The 21395-nt window shown below is 42.4% G+C and overlaps 1 protein-coding gene across 1 annotated transcript in view; it reads left to right on the top strand.

Moving 5' to 3' along the window:
- SMOC2 (SPARC related modular calcium binding 2) overlaps positions 1-21395 on the top strand; it is a 441990-nt gene that overhangs the window by 217298 nt on the left and 203297 nt on the right. The window contains exons 5-6 of the mRNA XM_066595994.1: positions 9418-9465; positions 20690-20740. Of these exons, the coding sequence (XP_066452091.1) occupies positions 9418-9465; positions 20690-20740 (99 nt within the window). The remainder of the gene's footprint in view (positions 1-9417; positions 9466-20689; positions 20741-21395) is intronic.

The raw sequence follows: 21395 nt of genomic DNA, 5'->3' as shown, positions 1-21395 counted from the left end.
AATACCAACTCCAACATGGGCGGCGCAGTGGGAGTCAGCCTCCTCAATTCCTTTCAGAAGAGTGGGCCTGGTTGGCAGACATCTGCCATGTCCTTGGTAATTTTGAGGAGTCTACCCAGGTGGTGAGCGGCGATGCTACAATCATTAGCGTCACCATTCCTCTGCTATGCATCTTGAGAAATTCCCTGCAAACCATAAAGGCAGCTGCTTTGCGCTCGGAAACGGGGGCGGGGGAAGACAGTATGCCGCTGGATAGTCAGGGCACCCTCCTGTCTATTTCTCAGCGCGTACAGGAGGAGGAGGAGGAGCATGAGGAGGATGAGGAGGAGGGGGAAGAGACAGCTTGGCCGGCTGCTGACGGTACACCGGCTGATTGCCTGTCATCCTTTCAGCGTGTATGGCCTGAGGAGGAGGAGGAGGAGGAGGAGGAGGAGGAGGAGGAGGATCCTGATAGTGATCTTCCTAGTGAAGACAGCCATGTGTTGCGTACAGGTACCCTGGCACACATGGCTGACTTCATGTTAGGATGCCTTTCTCGTGACCCTCGCGTTGCACGCATTCTGGCCACGACGGATTACTGGGTGTACACACTGCTCGATCCACGGTATAAGGAGAACCTGCCCACTCTGATTCCCGAAGAGGAAAGGGGTTCGAGAGTGTTGCTATACCACAGGACCCTTGCGGACAAGCTGATGGTAAAATTCCCAGCCGACAGCGCTAGTGGCAGAAGGCGCAGTACCGAGGGCAAGGTAGCAGGGGATGTGCGTAGATCGAGCAGCATGTACATCCCAGGCAGTGCAACAGTCTTTAAGGGCCTGGCCAGCTTTATGGCTCCCCACCAAGACTGTGTCACCGCTCCCCAGTCACAGCTGAGTCGGCGGGAGCACTGTAAAAGGATGGTGAGGGAGTACGTAGCGGATCGCACGACCATCCTTGGTGACGCCTCTGCCCCCTACAACTACTGGGTGTCGAAGCTGGACACGTGGCCTGAACTAGCGCTGTATGCCCTGGAGGTGCTTGCTTGTCCTGCGGCTAGCGTCTTGTCGGAGAGGGTGTTTAGTGCGGCTGGGGGAATCATCACAGATAAGCGTAGCCGCTTGTCAACCGACAGTGCCGACAGGCTAACACTCATCAAGATGAACAAAGGCTGGATTTCCCCAGACTTCTGTTCTCCACCAGCGGACAGCAGCGATACGTAAGCAATACGTAGGCTGCACCCGCGGATGGAAGCTACGTTCTCTCTCACCATCCAAAACGGGGACATTTCTGCTTCATCAATCTGTGTCTAATATTCCTCCTCCTCCTCCTCCTCCTGAAACCTCACGTAATCACGCTGAACGGGCAATTTTTCTTAGGGCCACAAGGCTCACTCAAATAATTTTTCAGAACAATTTTTATAAGTTTCAATGCGCTTAAAAGCATTGGAACTTTAACTTGAACCAATTTTTCGTTACACTGGGCTGCCTCCAGGCCTAGTTACCACTTAAGCCACATTAACCAAAGCGATTAATGGGTTTCACCTGCCCTCTTGGCTGGCCATGGCCAATTTTTGGGATGTACATTAGTACTGTTGATACAGCAATTTTTGTGGGCCCTCGCCTACAGTGTAATCAAATTAATTTTTAGCCCACCTGCATTACAGCTGACGTTACCTCAGCTGTGTTGGGCAATGCAATGGGATATTTTTATGTACCGCCGGTGGGTTCCAGGGAGCCACCCATGCTGTAGGTGCACACTGAGTTTTTAATACATCTGTACACTTCTAAAGAACCCATCTGACTGGGCCATGCAGTGTGGGCCGAAGCCCACCTGTATTACGCACGACATTACTACCTCAGCTGTGTTGGGCAATGCAATGGGATATTTCTATGTACCGCCGGTGGCTTCCTGGCACCCACCCAGGCAGTGGGTCCACAGGGAGTTTAACCTACATGTGTCCACTTGTAAAGAACCCCAGTCAGACTGGGGCATGCAGTGTGGGCCGAAGCCCACCTGCATTAAGCACGACATTACTACCTCAGCTGTGTTGGGCAATGCAATGGGATATTTCTATGTACCGCCGGTGGCTTCCTGGCACCCACCCAGGCAGTGGGTCCACAGGGAGTTTAACCTACATGTGTCCACTTGTAAAGAACCCCAGTCTGACTGGGGCATGCAGTGTGGGCCGAAGCCCACCTGCATTAAGCACGACATTACTACCTCAGCTGTGTTGGGCAATGCAATGGGATATTTCTATGTACCGCCGGTGGCTTCCTGGCACCCACCCAGGCAGTGGGTCCACAGGGAGTTTAACCTACATGTGTCCACTTGTAAAGAACCCCAGTCTGACTGGGGCATGCAGTGTGGGCCGAAGCCCACCTGCATTAAGCACGACATTACTACCTCAGCTGTGTTGGGCAATGCAATGGGATATTTCTATGTACCGCCGGTGGCTTCCTGGCACCCACCCAGGCAGTGGGTCCACAGGGAGTTTAACCTACATGTGTCCACTTGTAAAGAACCCCAGTCTGACTGGGGCATGCAGTGTGGGCCGAAACCCACCTGCATTAAGCACGACATTACTACCTCAGCTGTGTTGGGCAATGCAATGGGATATTTTTATGTACCGCCGGTGGGTTCCAGGGAGCCACCCATGCTGTAGGTGCACACTGAGTTTTTAATACATCTGTACACTTCTAAAGAACCCGTCTGACTGGGCCATGCAGTGTGGGCCGAAGCCCACCTGTATTACGCACGACATTACTACCTCAGCTGTGTTGGGCAATGCAATGGGATATTTCTATGTACCGCCGGTGGCTTCCTGGCACCCACCCAGGCAGTGGGTCCACAGGGAGTTTAACCTACATGTGTCCACTTGTAAAGAACCCCAGTCTGACTGGGGCATGCAGTGTGGGCCGAAACCCACCTGCATTAACCCTTTCCAGTCCACTGTGTGACCTGTGAAGACATTAGGGTTTAAGGCTGTACAGCTCCGTTGTTGGTAGACGTCCGTCGGGGTTCTCTTACTGTATATTGCCAGCCTCTCTGCTGTCGGAGCCTATCCTACGTGTCAGCTCATGCAGTACTGGCTTTAGCCAGCATATAGCGCCGTTGTATAACAGCAGAAAAAGAGTAAGCCCCCTAGGAAAACCATAAACAAATTGGATTGAAAAGGGTTAAGCACAACATTACTACCTCAGCTGTGTTGGGCAATGCAATGGGATATTTCTATGTACCGCCGGTGGCTTCCTGGCACCCACCCATGCTGTAGGTGCACACGGAGTTTTTACTACATCTGTACACTTATAAAGAACCCCAGTCAGACTGGGGCATGCAGTGTGGGCCGAAGCCCACCTGCATTAAGCACGACATTACTACCTCAGCTGTGTTGGGCAATGCAATGGGATATTTCTGTGTACCGCCGGTGGGTTCCTGGCACCCACCCATGCTGTGGGTCCACAGGGAATTATAAATGCATCTGTTTCCACTTATAAAGAAACCCAGTCTGACTGGGGCATGCAGCTTTGCGCTCGGAAACGGGGGCGGGGGAAGACAGTATGCCGCTGGATAGTCAGGGCACCCTCCTGTCTATTTCTCAGCGCGTACAGGAGGAGGAGGAGGAGCATGAGGAGGATGAGGAGGAGGGGGAAGAGACAGCTTGGCCCGCTGCTGACGGTACACCGGCTGATTGCCTGTCATCCTTTCAGCGTGTATGGCCTGAGGAGGAGGAGGAGGAGGAGGAGGAGGAGGATCCTGAAAGTGATCTTCCTAGTGAAGACAGCCATGTGTTGCGTACAGGTACCCTGGCACACATGGCTGACTTCATGTTAGGATGCCTTTCTCGTGACCCTCGCGTTGCACGCATTCTGGCCACGACGGATTACTGGGTGTACACACTGCTCGATCCACGGTATAAGGAGAACCTGCCCACTCTGATTCCCGAAGAGGAAAGGGGTTCGAGAGTGTTGCTATACCACAGGACCCTTGCGGACAAGCTGATGGTAAAATTCCCAGCCGATAGCGCTAGTGGCAGAAGGCGCAGTACCGAGGGCAAGGTAGGCGAGGGCCCACAAAAATTGCTGTATCAACAGTACTAATGTACATCCCAAAAATTGGCCATGGCCAGCCAAGAGGGCAGGTGAAACCCATTAACCGCTTTGGTTAATGTGGCTTAAGTGGTAACTAGGCCTGGAGGCAGCCCAGTGTAACGAAAAATTGGTTCAAGTTAAAGTTCCAACGCTTTTAAGCGCATTGAAACTTATAAAATTTATGGTTTGCAGGGAATACCAACTCTCTAATCTCAAACCTCCCACTAAGAGTAAATGTTTTCACTCATTTACCCTTTTTTCTACTCTGTGAGCACCAGATCATTTTCATTTTGTTAATGCACACCACATAGATAGATGTTCTATAGAAGATTTATCTAGATCAATGTGAAATTGTGAGTATTTCATTAGATGGGGCTCAGAAATTTCTGTTCGCGGCCCTTTAATTATGACTTAAAGAATCAAAAATGCCCTGTAACTATACTTAAAAACAGACTATGCCAAGTTCTCTACTTCTTATTTTTGTCCACTTTCCAATATTTTAGAGCAGTGATTCAATATCGAGCAGGCAGCTTGTACCAAATGCTTACAAACCAACTACAACATGTGTATGATGATTTAAGAGTAAATGGACTTCAATTTGGTTTATTCTATGTAAACAAATGACATTGGTTTTAAGTAGAAATGAAGTCTATACATACATATACATCTCCATACAAAGAAAACCTTTATTATTAAGTATAAATACATATATTATTGTATTCACAAAGAGAACCTGTTAAGCCAAGGAATGTTTTTGTCATGCACTAAAAAAGATCAAAAACATGCTACATATTTCAAATTTTAGACCTCTATTGGTCATTTTTAAAACCCTCTCTCGCAGCACCCAGTATATATTCTGTCCTTGCTTCTAATGGGCAATGGCATATTGATAGAAGCCCTACTGTTTGTAGAATTTAGAGATACTCTTGTAACTGCTGTAATGTCAAGGAACTGTGCAAGACGAATGTGTGTGACATCCGTGCAGGGCTTATACACCTTGCTTGCACAAATGAATTAAGAAAGGAGTTCACACGGACATACCTGAAAGGGAAAGTAATCGATAACTAACTTGTGGGGAGCGGACCCTGACTACAAGCAGGACAATCGGATGGCATACCGTAACAATGCAGTTTCATTTTTCTAAACGCTATAGGTCATCCCTAGATAATTTTAGCTTAAGATTCATTGTGGGGAAGATATTTCAATGCCTTCCCTTTCCATGCCATACATTTACATTATGGGAACTATGCTGTTCATGTGAACTGATGTAAAGTGATGGTGCCACCGTTGGGTTCTGCTTTAATGTCCAGGATAAGAGATAGCTGTAATATTGCCCACATAGCCCCTTAGATGCCATGGTCAATGTTGACTGTGACATCTGAGTGGTTAGACAGTGGAAGAGTGCTTCCTCGGTCATTACCCTCCCTCCCCCTGTGATGTGATCAAAGATTCCAATCAAGCTGTTTAACCCCCTATCTATTTCCTATCTGTTTTGTTGTACTATATGTGTGGTAATCCTCTAATGAAAACACTTCTGGCACATCTCATCAAATTGTTAGTCAACCCTTTCCACATTGCTTACAATCCTATTAACCTTAGGTAACTGACTCCATTATAAAGGCCCCCTTACATATTAGTGCTAAGTTGTCCATACTTTTCAATTTTGGTTTGGCCTTACAACTCTCTAATATATTTTAATATATTTGGGCTGCTCAACTTTCTCCCAGCAGAAGCTTTCTGGGAAAAAAAAGTATCAAGGACTTTGAATTTCAACTCCAAATCCTTTTGTTCCCCGGGAGATAAACTGATGTGAGAGCTGTCTGGCTGCAGTTTAACTCCCTAAACACATGAACGCTTGACTGAGGGGTTAAGTGATTATATGCAGGAGTATGTGACAGAAAAGAGTTAGAAGTATTAGCCAGCATGGTTTTCTAAAGATACATAGAAGTTATCAAATTAACCTGATTTGATATTATAAAGAAGTGAGTAGAAGCTTGGAAACCTGAGTTGGATTGAAAACGGGCTCAAGAACTGTTTCCATAGAGGGGTGGTCAATGACTCCTATTCTGAATGATCCTCGATTATATGTGATGCACCCCAAGGTTCTTTGCTGGGTTCAATATTATTCAGCTTAATAACATACACGATGGGATTAATAGCACATTTACTATTTTTGCAGATGTACGTAGTATAGTGCAGTTTATGGAAGATGGTCTTAAAATACAAGTTGCCTTGGAGAAACTGTTTGGACATCCACTTAGCAAATTAGGTTCAATGTGGATAAATGTAAATTTATGTCTCTAGGTACTAATTTGTTCCATGTGTCCTAGGTGAAGTAAAACTGAGAGTGTCACTTATAGAGAAAGATCTGGGTGTACTAGTAGATCATACATCAGAGGTATAACTTAAAGCTTCTGAGCCCCAATGCAAAACCTGTAACAGGGCCTTCAACTGTAATGCTTTGTTTATAGTACTAGGCTCCCTATATGAAGAAGAGAGGTCTCATGGGCCCCCTAAGGCTCCTTGGCATGCTGCAACTTCATCCTCTGCATCCTCTACAGTTATGCCCTGGTTATACACTAAATAACAGTATGCCATATTAATCAGCTACATCTAAGGCTAGCAGCATATTGTTGTATAATAAAGGGGACCTTTCACACAGGTGGAATTATTCTGCCTGAATGCAGCGGAATTCTGCTAAATTGGTGTGCAATTTACTGCGACTTGTGGTGTGGAATGCGGAAAATTTCACCAGTATGAAAGTCCTAAGTAGGCATGGAGGTATGTGACAGTGACATATAACAATTCCTTAATGCAGCCTCATAGAAAGGATACAAGGAAGAGCAACAAACTGATAAGCATCAAGGGGACCTTAGTTAGGGAAAGTTTTTTTTTTTTATTTAGTCTTTAGGTGAGACATCTAAGCAGGAACATGATTAATTTAAGTACATCATAGAAATGGCTTGTACAAAAAATAAGGTAAAAACGCCATTTCATTAAAAATTTCCTCAATAGACAAGCGTGCACTTTCTGTGTCTGAAAAAAAAAAGAAGGTGACAAGATTTTTTTATCATAAGAACAGTAACTTCAGGAGCTGGTCACAGCGAAAATAGTTGACAGCTTAAAAAAAAAAAGGTTTAGATCAACATGTGGCCAATTATAGAATCCTGCATTGAGCAGGGGGTTGGACCAAATGACCCTGGAGGTCCCTTCCAACTCTGCCATTCAATGCCATCCTGTGCGGGCCCAATTATCTGGACACAGAAATATTATGTGTGGCTGCTCATATGTAGTTTCCATGTCAGGTTGAAGAGGAGTAACAAAACAACAGGAACAGACAGGTACTAAGGGTGCACTACGTAGTCATGTCAGGGTCCCTATTTAGGCTGCCTGCATATGGGTGGATTTGCATTGTGGAATCCGTAGCAGGTGCCCTCCGCCCCGCGACCCTTCTGCAATCATCATTGCGGAAAGGTCATAGCATCTGCGTCATTGCCTAGCGACAGTGTGGCATAATCTGTACTGCACATGTGCCCTGGCAAAGATTATGAAGACTGCGGACAAGTACGCAGGGTTGCTGGCTGGTCACAGGGGCGAATTCCACTGCAGGATCCCGCATGTGGAATTCGACCCGACTGTGTGCAGATGGCCTTATAAGGACAAGTACTAAGGGTGCACTGTGTAGCCATGTCTGGGTCCCCTGTATAATAGGACAAATACTAACAAACTAACAAATAGAACAAACTAACATCAACACTTATGTAAATGTACTGAATTCTGGTTTTGAATGTTGATTCAGTCTGATTGCCCCTTGGGATCGAAAGGGAATTTTTTACTTATAAGGATAGATTGGTAGACTCATGTTTTTTACCTTCTTTTGGATCAATCAGTCAAAAAAAATGTCTAAAGTTTAAATGGTTGCTACATTAAAACAACTTATGATTATAGGATAGCCAATGTGATAACTATAAAAAGTGTAAATCACTTTATTCAAAAAGATGTTTTGTGCTTAAAAATCCCTCTAAAATCTTAGCCTTTAGAGGTCTCCATTCTTTTCAACTTGCTGTCACATCCAGTTGTCAAGTGATACTCATCTCTAATAACAGAGATAACAAGACGAAAAACAGAAAGTAGAAGTCTATAGTAGAGGGGAAGGGGGGAGCTGTTGGTGGGCCAGAGGCTGTTGGAGCTAATTGCTAAGATATTTACTAGAATCACATTTACACCGCTAAATACTTCTCTAATATCCTCCCTATTGCATTTATTTCTCACTGAGTATTACAAACTGCAAAATATGCAGTTTTACACAGAACAGTAGATATCTCCTCCCACCAGCTCAGAGAGAATGAAATCTTCCTATGCTACACGTAGAGGGGAAATAGTGAAAAATGACATGTATAAGTCATATAATAGTTAGAAATAGCATGGATATACACATGGCAGCTTATTCTGAAAGGTCAACTGAAAAGTTAGATACAGTTTAAATCCTTACTGTCCGCCATCTGTTTAAGTCCAAATTGTTGATACCCCGTGAAGCTAAGACGTAATAATAAGTCTTTGTCTTTAGTGGCAAATCTCACTTTATAGCGCTCTACAAGTAAAGAAATTGGCCTGGTAGTTTGTCAATTCAACCCTAATGAAGTGACAGAGTTGTAGCAATGAAACGTGATAAACATAGCGGTTAAAATGAGCCAAATTACCAGGTAATACCAAAAACTAAATATGATGACCATTGTCCCCAGAGAGTCCAGTGATGATAAGTAAAGTTTGTTTCTAATTTTTTTTTTCAAATTTCTTACACTGAATCAGAAATAGAAAAAATTAGGACAAAAATTAAAATTTTATACTACTGTATTTCTGCCCATTTTCTCTATATAAATTTGTGCAAATTTTGATGGTTTTTTTAATGCATATCTGCAGCAGATTTTACCCCTTCAATTGAAGGGTGAAATCTTCCGCAGATCCACGTTAAAAAACACTTCCAAATTTGCAGATTTTTACACATATTTTTTTTGTCAGTGTTGATGCAGATTTTGGTTCAGATTTTCCGCTATGTGTGAAATTACCTTTAGAGAATGTTATGTTCTATAGGATTTATTTAAAATAAAATTATCCGGAGCAGAAGTTCAGTGGTATTTAATTTACAGAATGTGTTCTGTCGAAGTGTGGTGTAGCTGTATCCTTTTTCACTTTTCTCTAGGACAACCCTCTTAACTTTGTGCTTCTAAATTTTTATTGAAAATAACTATTTTTTTATGCTAATTAAAAATCCATTGCAGTTTGTAGAAAGCGTGATTACTTCTATGAAGAAAATAATCTCTTTAATTTAATTTCATTCTTCTTTTTTTAGGATCAATAATAGAAAAACTACCCCAAAAAGAAGGGACAGGAAAATCAGGTATTGATAAATTTTGTTTACTTGAAATTCATACAGTAGAGCTGAAGAATAAATTTGCTAAATTATACAAAGTACTATATGTAAAACTAGCTTACCCGTCGCGCGTTGCTGCGAAGACAGACACACATACATACATTCATTTTTATATATCTAGATAACAACCAATCACAGCACAGCTTTCATGTTACCTCAGTGGTATAATATATAACAACCAATCGCAGCGCAGCTTACAAGTTACCTCAGCTTTATAATATATAACACCCAATCACAGCGCAGCTTTCATGTTACGTCAGCAGTATAATATATAACAATCAATCACAGCGCAGCTTTCATGTTACCTCAGCAGTAAGAGAAATAACCAATCACAGCGCAACTTTTATTCTGCCACAGCAATATAAAAAATAGCAACCAATCACAGCGCAGCATTCATTTTACCTCAGCGGTATAATATATAGCAACCAATCACAGCACATCTTTCATGTAACCTCAGTAATATAAGAAGTAGCAACCAATCACAGCACAGCTTTCATGTAACTTCATTAATATAAGAAGTAGCAACCAATCACAGCACAGCTTTCATGTTGCCTCAGCAGTATAATATATAGCAACCAATCACAGCACAGCTTTCATGTTGCCTCAGCAGTATAAGAAATAGCAACCAATCACAGCACAGCTTTCATTTTACCTCATCATTCTCAATATGCAGCAATTGTCTTGCGAAACGTTCGGCGGATGCATCATTTTGTAGTTGAACACTCTTGCTCGTAATGCCTTTTGCTTTTGTGCTTGAGATGGAAATCAAATTATCTTTGTCTGGGGAGCATAACTGTTGACGATGCTCGCACGCGCGCCACCTATCGTAGGATAGTTGATATATATATATATAGATGACATCAGGAAGTGAGAGAATTAGATTCCGTACGTAAAATTTGGACTCTAATTCTTTTGCGCTAAGAATTGAATAATCGAGTTGGGCCCCATTAACTTTCCTATTTATGACATAATCAATGCTCATGCCGAATTTCATGTTTCTATGACATTGGTAAGTGAGAAAATTAGATTCCGTATGTAAAATTTGGATTCTAATTCTTTGGCAGTTAGAATTGAATAATCGAGTTGGGATCCATTAGCTTTTCCTATTTATGACATAATCAGTGCTCCTGCCAAATTTCAAGTTTCTATTACATTGGGAAGGGAGAGAATTAGATTCCGTACGTAAAATTTGGACGCTAATTTTTTTGCGCTTAGAATTGAATAATCGAGTTGGGACCCATTAACTTTTCCTATTTATAACATAATCAATGCTTGTGTTAAATTTCAAGTTTCTATGACATTGGGAAGTTCGAGAATAAGATTCCGTACGTAAAATTTGGATGCTAATTCTTTGGCGCTTAGAATTGAATAATCGGGTTGGGACTCATTAAATTTTCCTATGTATGATATAATCAATGCTCGTGCCAAATTACATTGGGAAGTGAGAGATTTAGATTCCGTATGTAAAATTTGGATGCTAATTCTTTTGCGCTTAGAATTGAAAAATGGAGTTGGGACCCATTAACTTTTCCTATTTATGACATAATCAATGCCCGTGCCAAATTTCAAGTTTCTATGACATTGGGAACTGAGAGAATTAGATTCCGTACGTAAAATTTGGACGCTAATTCTTTGGCGCTTAGAACTGAATAATCAGGTTGGGACTCATTAAATTTTCCTATTTATGATATGATCAATGCTCGTGCCAAATTACATCGGGAAGTGAGAGAAATAGATTCCGTACATAAAATTTGGATGCTAATTCTTTTGCGCTTAGAATTGAAAAATGGAGTTGGGACCCATTAACTTTTCCTATTTATGAAATAATCAATGCTCAGTCCAAATTTCAAGTTTCTATGACATTGGGAAGTGAGAGAATTAGATTCCGTACGTAAAATTTGGACGCTAATTTTTTTGCGCTTAGAATTGAATAATCGAGTTGGGACCTATTAACTTTTCCTATTTATGACATAATCAATGCTCGCGCCAAATTACATCGGGAAGTGAGAGAATTAGATTCCGTACGTAAAATTTGGACGCTAATTCTTTTGCGCTTAGAATTGAAAAACGGAGTTGGGACCCATTAGCTTTTCCTATTTATGACATAATCAATGCTTGCGCCAAATTTCAAGTTTCTATGACATTGGATAGTGAGAAAATTAGATTCCGTACGTAAAATTTGGATGCTAATTCTTTGGCGCTTAGAATTGAATAATGGAGTTGGGACCCATTAACTTTTCCTATTTATGACATAATCAATGCTCGTGCCAAATTTCAAGTTTCTATGACATTGGGAAGTGAGAGAATTAGATTCCGTACGTAAAATTTGGGCGCTAATTCTTTGGCGCTTAGAATTGAATAATCAGGTTGGGACTCATTAAATTTTCCTATTTATGATATGATCAATGCTTGTGCCAAATTACATCGGGAAGTGAGAGAAATAGATTCCGTACATAAAATTTGGATGCTAATTCTTTTGCGCTTAGAATTGAAAAATGGAGTTGGGACCCATTAACTTTTCCTATTTATGAAATAATCAATGCTCGTTCCAAATTTCAAGTTTCTATGACATTGGAAAGTGAGAGAATTAGATTCCGTACGTAAAATTTGGACGCTAATTCTTTGGCGCTTAGAATTAAATAATCGAGTTGGGACCCATTAGCCTTTCCTATTTATGACATAATCAATGCTCGTGCCAAATTTCATGTTTCTACGACACCGGGAAGTGAGAAAATTAGTGGCAATGATGGAAATCGAACAATCTACGTGGTAGGGCGCAACTGTCGATGACGCTCGCACGCGCGCCATTTATCATAGGATAGTTGTACTATAATCTTCCCAGGAGTGTACTCAACAACTTCCCAAAGTTTCATGGCGATCGGATGAATGGTGTAGTAGCGCATAAAGGACAAACAGACAGACAGACAGACATACATTCAATTTTATATATATAGAAGATTATATAATATACATTCATCATGCATAACATTTTAAACCAATTGCCTAATAGGTCCTCCTTGATGGTGTCCTTGGTAGACTTCACAAGACCTTTGATGGTGTCCTGTGGTGTCTGGCACCAAAACATTAATAGTATATCTTGCAAGTTGAGAGGTCAATCTGACTTATTTTCCTGAACATCCCAAAGATGCTGAGATTCTTAGAAGCCAATCACCACCTTTAATTTTCTTGTCACTTTCCATAACATTTTTGCAGTGTGGCAGGGCCCATTATCCTGCTGAAAAAACTCACTGCCATTAGGAAATCCTGTTTTCATAAAAGAATGTACTTGTTCTTTAACAATGTTTAGGTAGGTGGTATATGTCCAAGTAACATTCACATGAAAGCCAGGACTCAAGGTTTTCTAGCAAAACATTACCCAGAGCACCACACTGCATCTGTTGACTTGCCTTCTTCCCATAGTGTAATCCGATACCATCTCTTAGCCAGGTAAGTAAAGCACATGCATCCAGCTTTACACACAACGTAAAAGAAAATATGGTTCTTCAAACCGGGTCACCTTCTTCCATTGTTTCATGGTCAAGCTGTGATGCTCACATGCCTATTTTAGGCTCTTTCGGCAGAGGACAGGGGTCAGCATAAGCACTCTGATGAGCTACATAGCAAGCTCCAATACACTATTGCAGCCGTGTCTGACCGCCGTTGCCGTCCGCTGTTCGCTAGAGGAGCCCTAACAGGAGCTCTGATTTGCTGTCACAGTGGTGGCTTCTCTGACCAGCGGGATCATGACACATGCAGCTGGTTACGCGGCTCCAGGGAATCAGAAAAGTAACGGTGGTACACCATTGAGAAATCTAAATCTCATGTGATGCCAGTGCCTTTTTAACTATAATGAGATGTAGTGCGTAAACAAAGAGTCCGGTCCAGAGAAATAGTGGTAAACTGAAGGCACACAGTTTACTTAATACGGGTAGTCAAATAATCCACCAGGAAAACAAAGAATGTCCAAACAAATCCTTGACATTAGATTTAACAAACTTGTAGACAGTCACAGCAGGAGGTATACATCTCTCTCCACTCTACTTCTCTCTCTCTCTCTCTTGGAATTTCTGTTCAGCAGCCTTAGTTAACGTTCTCATAGAATCATAGAATGGTAGAGTTCGAAGGAACCTCCAGGGTCTTCTGGTCCAACCACCTGCTCAGTGCAGGATTCACTGACAGATATTTGTCCAGCCTTTGTTTGAACACTTCCATTAAAGGAGAACTCACCACCTTCCATGGTAACTTGTTCCACTCATTGATCACCCTCACTGTCAAAAAGTTTTTTCTAATATCTAATTTCTGTCTCCTCCCTTTCAGTTTCATCCTATTGCTTCTGGTATTTCCTTGTGCAAATGAGAATAGAGCTGATCCCTCTGCACTGTGACAGCCCTTCAAATATTTGTAGACAACTATTAAGTCTCCTCTCAGCCTTCTTTTTTGCAAGCTTAACATTCCCAGATCCTTTAACTGTTCCTCATAAGACATGATTTGCAGACCGCTCACCATCTTAGTAACTCTTCTCTGAACTTGCTCCAGTTTGTCTATGTCTTTTTTAAAGTGGGGTGCCCAGAACTGGACACAGTATTCCAGATGAGGTCTGACTAAGGAAGAGTAGAGGGGGATAATTACCTCACGTGATCTAGACTCTATGCTTCTCTTAATACATCTCAGAATTGTGTTTGCCTCATCTCATTCTTGCATGTCTTCAACTCTTCTCCTGTCTTTTCGTGGCCTACTCCTAACCTGACTCCTCCTCCTACCCAATCCAGAGCCAGACAATAATGATTGACAAGAAACAGGCTAGGTTAGGATGTACGGGGTACAGATGTTTATATAGGTTGACTGACACTGACAACAACAATAAAGACAATACACGTAACTCAGATTAACAACACAGACAAAAACGTATAGACATATAAAGACACTCCACATGAGGTAGGTAGGCAATTGCTGTAGTGGCTCCAACTTCTGGCCACTACACTATGCATTCTGACATCTTTCTATCCCAGCCAGTAAAAGTTACTCAGATCACTAAGCTTCCCTATTTTTCCTGATTCCAACACAACTTAAAAAGCCGACTATTCACCTGTCTAATCTCTCTCCTTGACAGGTGCCATTGTAATGAAAAAATCCATGTTAATCATTCATATCTAAGTGTACATGTGTCAGGCAGGTGGAAATGGATCCGCCTTACCATATTGACTTTGGGCTATCACCAATTTGACTTTGGGCTATCAACACTTAAGGAACCCTGATTTTCATCCTTGAATTTTTCAAGCAGGATTTTGTCTTTGCTGCAGGGTCTCAAGGCCATTTCTTGCAGAGATAGTTTTGGTTATTTGGCTGCTGACAATGCACAGGGCCAAGGCATGGTACCTGATGGTGTGAAAGAGTCTTGTCTGCATAACTAGCAGTGGTAGTTAGAGATGAGCCAACTTTTGAAAAGTTTGGTTAAGCCAGTTCCCCGAATTTCGGAGAGTGCCGTTCAGTCCTAGTTTGAACCGAACTGAAACTTCACCAATATCCCTAAAACTGGTGTATAACACTCCTCCTGCATTCAAATCTGACCAAGGACAATATCTCCTAAGGACTATAAAGTTTTCAATACACAATAAAGAAGAGCTTGCCTTCAAGATTCTCCTTAACTTCAAATTCTTCTGCAGAAACAGAGGGAGGATACAAAAGACTGAGAATACCTGTTAACCAGCCAGTCAGGGAGAGGAATATGAAAAGAGTTTGATATTTTCCAGGAGGGTGGCAGACTGAGTTTGTATGTCACTGGATTAATCTGCTTTTTAAAAAAATAACCATACGTTGTTCCCTGGAGAGAATTTGGCAGGAATCTTCTTTTTATCCTCTATATGAGATTTGCAGCAGTAGTAAGTGAGTCTTTTGTCATGTTCCAGATATTTGGAAATTCACAGTAGCATTTATTCGCAGCCAACACATCAGAGGTGGAAAAAAACTGGTAGTGGAACTGGGGGATGCTGACCATAGAATGCAAAGAAAGGCATTCATTCTGTGAACTGGTTTGCATGGTTATTGAGTGAGAATTATACACACGAGAGAAAAGATGACCTAATGTCTTGCTGGGTGGACACAAAATGACAGAGAAACCACTCTAAAAACAGGTGTGTTCAACCTGACCATTGGCTTGTGGGTGATAAACAGAGGAATAGTGAAGTTTAGCATTCATCAGGCTGCATAATGCCCTCTAAAATCTAGATATGTTTTGTTAGCCAGGTCAGAGACAATAAGAAGAGGAAGTCCATGCAGTTTGAAAATGCTGTATGCTTCACAAAAGATATGCCAGGTTTAAAGCAGAAGGCAGACAAGGAATTGCAATTAAGTGAGACATTTTTGAGAATCTATCTACCACTACCCTGTTTACAGTATTAATGAAAGAGTTAGGAAGATCAGTGACAAAGTCCATAACAATATGCAGCCAGGCCACTGGAGCGAGGGTTTATATTTGGCACAGGTTTGGCAGACAGATACATACTTTTCAACTTATTTTTCTAAAGTAGACTACCAGTAGGGACAGGAGCTGAAGTGTAGTGTCCTTTTAGCACATGGATGTCCTGCCAGTTTAGAGTCTTGTCTCCAAGCAAGAATGCAAGACTTCAACAAGTGCCTCCATTTCCCCAGAGCAAGTTTTATGGCTAGTAACTCGCAATCATCAATGAGTTAATTCCTCTCAGTGGATGTGAACAATTTGGAGTAGAAACCACAGGTAATATTCTTGTTCTTGGAGTTCTTTTGATACAAGAGGGCTCCAGGCCCAAGAGAGCAGGCCTAGACTTCCAAATAGAAGGGTTTTGACGTGGTGAAGAATGGAAGCACTGGCGAACATCTGCTTAAGTTTTGTGAAGGTCTCTTCAGTCTCTTGAGACCAAATATTGGTGTTGGCAGCCCGACAAGTCATAGCAGATATCTGAGCAGTCAGAGGGGAAAAATACAGGATAACTGCTAGCACTAGCTAGGAAACTCCAAAAAGGTCTGAATGGCCTTCAGATTAAGAGGCTTCAGCTAGTTTAAGACAGCAACTTCCCTGGGTTCATGCTAAGCCATAGAAACATTTTCTTGTAAGCTATGTAACACAATGTGCACATGCGTGCAATGAGATGTAAGATCAATATGTCATCAAGATACACTTTGACAGCGCTATACTGCAGGTCATGGAACATATCATTTTTTAATTCTTGGAATACAGCTGGAAAGATGCACAGACTGAATGGCATAACTAGGTACTCATAATGTCAATCTCTAGTATTAAAAGCAGATTTACACTCTTCTACTTCACATATTCTGATGAGATTGTGGGCACCGTGGAGATAAAATTTGGTGAAAACTATAGTTCCCTTTATTTTATCAAACTGTTTGGACATTAAAGGTAGCAGAAAGTTATTCTTTACAGTGACTGCATTGAGACTGCTGTAAACAATACATAGGTGCAAGTAGCCTACCTTCTATTTAATGAAGAAAAACCTAGTCCCACCCAGTGAACAAGACTTTTGGATAGAACCTTATTCAAGATTCTCCATGATATATTTTGCCATGGCTTGAGTCTCTGGCAAGGAAAACAGGTATACCCAGTCCCAGGGGATGGGGGGGAGGTGAAGCGTCTGGTAGGAGGTCAATTGCAAGGTCATATGGTCTGTGTGGCGATAGTGTTTCAGCTTCTTTCTTATTGAATACAACAGCATAAGCTGCATAATGAGGCGACCGCGTCATAACTTCAGGAGGGACTTGTAGTTTCAGGACAGGAGCAGTAAAATATAAACATTGGTTGTAGCATTGAGTACCCCAATGAGTGATCTGTCCAATATGCCAGTTGATGACCAGTGAATGCAAGTAGGGCCAAGAAAGTCCCAGCAAAACTGAGTTTACAGACCTCGGTAGGAAAGTATGGAAATACCCTCTGTGCAGAATCCTAATTTGCAGTTCCAAATTAAAACCCAAATAGCACTCATATTTTGGCACAAAACCTTCAGGCCTCTGCTAAAAAGATAAAGATGAAGAGGAATTTCACCTTTCCGCACGACAGTTACCGAAAGCAGACCTCTAAATCAACAAAAGAATGCTCTTGCCTAAAGAGGGCCCTAGCAATCTGACAGATTAGGAATGCTTTCGTAAGAAAGTGTTGGCAAAAATTGCCAAATAAAGATATGCCATGCTAATATACACCTACCCAAAAAGACTGAATGTTGTCATAAAGTAAAAGCGTACATCAACAGAGTATTAGTTTAAGGTGTGCATATTTATCCAACCATATTATTTTAGATTTTTTAATTCTTCCACCCTAAAAGGTTTTTTTTTCAGTTTTTCTAACCCAAAAGATTTCAGTTTGTTTTTTTAATGAAGTTGTACAGATAACGGGTCACAATGAAGGTGGAAATAAACCTAAAATGATTCATCTCTGTTGTATTTTTTAAGATGACAAAAACCAGGCATTTTAACAGGGGTGTGCAGACTTTTTATATCCTCTATATATTACAATAGCCTCCAGAATTTTGGAAACATCGCTTAAAAATCAAAAATGCTTTGGGATGTTCAGTATGTGTATGCGTATATGTAACAGCCTTGTATAGTCTTGGCATGTAGTGAATCAATTTTGAAGTTTTTTGATCAGGGTTATGTTCCCTTTCTTGGTGAAAAGAGATTGTAGAAAAATACTGGTGTGAAGGCGCAACACTCTAAGCTGATAGGAGATTAAGGTCCAATATGCAATAGTGAAAGCACTTTTTTTTATCATCTAACAAAATAAAAAAACAGCAAGTGGAAAAATGTTTCAGGGTCGAGCCCCTTCTTCAGTTCAGCTGGATTAGGGTGACTACCCACTACAGGTTTTTTTCACTGCGAAATTCGCAGCGTTTTTTTTTCTGCAGAGGGCCAATGGGACTTGCAATGTTAAAATCATGATCGAGCAAAATCGCGATTTCGCGGTAAATTGCGATTTAGCACGATCGCAATTTTAACATTACAAGTCACAAAAACCCCTGCAGAAAAAAAACGCTGCGGATTTAGCAGTGAAAAAAAACTGTAGTGGGTAGTCACCCTTAAACACAACAGGATGCCTGGGGGTGACACAATTCCAAAGGTTCTTGGATGTGCCTGAGGTCCTGTATGTGGCAGGGAGACAGGGAGGAAAGAGGTGCTTTCACTATCGCATATTGGACCTTAATCTTCTACTAGCTTAGGCCTCAGTCAGACGGGCGTTTTTTCGTGCGACTTGCGGATCGCATGACGGATGCGCATCCGCAAATCGCGTGACCGGGGCCGGCGATTCGCCGAAAAATCTGCAGCTAGCAGCGTTTTCGGCGAAACGGGCCCGATCAAAGGAGCGCTGTCCGCTGTTCGCCCATTGAATTCAATGGAGCCGGCAATACGGCCGGCTCCATTGAAAGCAATGGGCTGCCGGCGAGCGCTGGATGAATTTTCGGGAAGGGCTTAAAAATATAAGCCCTTCCCTGAAAACCATCCTGAAATGTGTAAAAAAAAAACTATACTCACCTTTTCCCTGCAGCCGGAGTTCAGCCGCGGCCGGCTGGCAGTTCTCCTGAACTGCTCTGTGTAGTATTCAGCAGGCGGGGATTTAAAATTAGCGCAAGCACCAATCAGAGGCAGCTGAGAGCTGCCCCTGATTGGTCCCTGCGCTCAGCCAATCAGAAGCAGCACTCACTCACCCATTCATGAATGGGTGAGTGAGAGCTGCCTCTGATTGGTGAGGGCTGGGACCAATCAGAGGCAGCACATTCAGCAGGCGGGGATTTTAAATCCCCGCCTGCTGAATACTACACAGAGCAGTTCAGGAGAACTGCCGGCCGGCCGTGGCTGAACTCCGTCTGCCGGGACCAGGTGAGTATATATATTTTTTTTGTTTTTACACATTTCTGGATAAATTTCCGGGAAGGGCTTATATTTTTAAGCCCTTCTCGAAAATTCATCGTGAGATCGCCCGCAGCCCATTGCTTTCAATGGAGCCGGCTGTATTGCCGGCTGCATTGAATTCAATGCGCTGGACAGCTCCGGCCCGTTTCTATTGAAACGCGTCTAGGAGCAGTTTTTTCGGGCGATTTTTCGGCCCCGGTCACGCAATTTGCGGTCCCTGCGCTCAGCCAATCAGAAGCAGCACTCACTCACCCATTCATGAATGGGTGAGTGAGAGCTGCCTCTGATTGGTGAGGGCTGTGACCAATCAGAGGCAGCACATTCAGCAGGCGTGGATTTTAAATCCCCGCCTGCTGAATACTACACAGAGCAGTTCAGGAGAACTGCCGGCCGGCCGTGGCTGAACTCCGTCTGCAGGGAAAAGGTGAGTATACTTTTTTTTTTTTTTGTACACATTTTTGGATGGTTTTCAGGGAAGGGCTTATATTTTTAAGCCCTTCCCGAAAATTCATCCAGTGCTCGCTGGCAGCCCATTGCTTTCAATGGAGCCAGCTGTATTGCCGGCTCCATTGAATTCAATGGGCGAACATCGTTCTTCTCTGCCACAGCTGTTACAGCTGTGGCAGAGGAGAACGATCTTTATAGTATATGTTCTCAATGGGGTCGGCGCTGCTGCCGCTGGCCCCATTGAGCGCATATATAGAACACAGCGATGCGCAGAACGCAGATAGGCGCGTTCTGCAAATCGTTGTGTCCTATAATTTATCGCATATCCGCATAAAAAGCGGACATGTGACCGATCCCATTGCGAAGCAATGGTTCTATATATGCGCAGATCGCATGTGCATGCGCAAATCGTGCGTAAAAACGCCCGTCTGACCGAGGCCTTAGAGTGTTGCGCCTTCACACCACTATTTTTCCACACTCTCTTTTCGCTATACTCACACCCACCTTGGTGGAGTGCTATCTGGTTGGCAGCACCTCCATCATTTGAAACACTTTTTACTCCAGAACTAGCTCACCACTCTCACTGGGTCTTGCTCCATCCTCTTTTTTCATCTTTGTTTCTTGGTGGAAAACCTCACAGATGTTTCTGACTAGTGATTTGCTATTTGAACTTGGGGTTTCCAAACTTCTGATGCTACTTCAATTGGAGTTACATTTTAATAATAATAAATTAGAACTGTTGTACTGTTTAATTATTTTAATGTACGTTATCTTTATTTTAGATAATATATTGTTTTGTATTTACAGCAATTTAGTTTTAACTTTAACTGTAATTTTTTTCTTTTTAATGTAGATGATGTTTCTGTTCCATCATTAGAAGCACAACCCCAAGGGGATGAGGAAGGTAAAATGTATTTCTTTGTTTTTTAGTATTAAGTAAGTATTTAGCAAGAAAATGAGTCCTCCTGCTTGCAGTATTTAGCTTTACATTGCAAGCACAGAAGGGAAATGGTGCAAAAGTTTTAATTACTCCCAATTACAAAATTGATTTGTGGCTAAAAATATATGGATTTAAAAAAACCTGAGGCAGAGCCTGATGCTGGACTGAGAGTCCGTAGGGTGTGGGAGTTCCCTCACTAACTCTATTAAAAAAGTAGCACAAAACAAAATATTGGGTGATAACTTGTACACTTGGGGAGCTGCTCTAAGTCTGTTTAAGAGGACAAACCAATGAGTTGGGTGCAGTAAATTGCCTTTCAGGTGTGGCCTAAGAAGGGAGAAGAAGCCACAGAGCAGACTGGAAGTGGGTATTCTTGTATCTTGTCACCACCAGGCTGATGGGTGAAGATGGGCTGAGGTAAAGGGAACACCCAGAGCTTCTTATGGGCAGCCACATACACACCCTTACTGCTGTGCCCAGAGCTCTGTGCTAGCTGCTGATTGTCTGCTTTTATACACACCTTCAGCCACCTTCAGGGAAGGTGGAAAGGCGTCCTGCTCTGCCAGAAGCTAAATCAATAGTGTACAAGAAAACACTTTTTTATTTTGATTTTTCTTTT

Source organism: Eleutherodactylus coqui, chromosome 3 (assembly GCF_035609145.1).
Source record: "Eleutherodactylus coqui strain aEleCoq1 chromosome 3, aEleCoq1.hap1, whole genome shotgun sequence".
Lineage (NCBI taxonomy): Eukaryota > Metazoa > Chordata > Amphibia > Anura > Eleutherodactylidae > Eleutherodactylus > Eleutherodactylus coqui.
The sequence above is the reverse complement of the archived record's forward strand: the minus strand, read 5'-3'. Positions and strand labels throughout refer to the sequence as shown.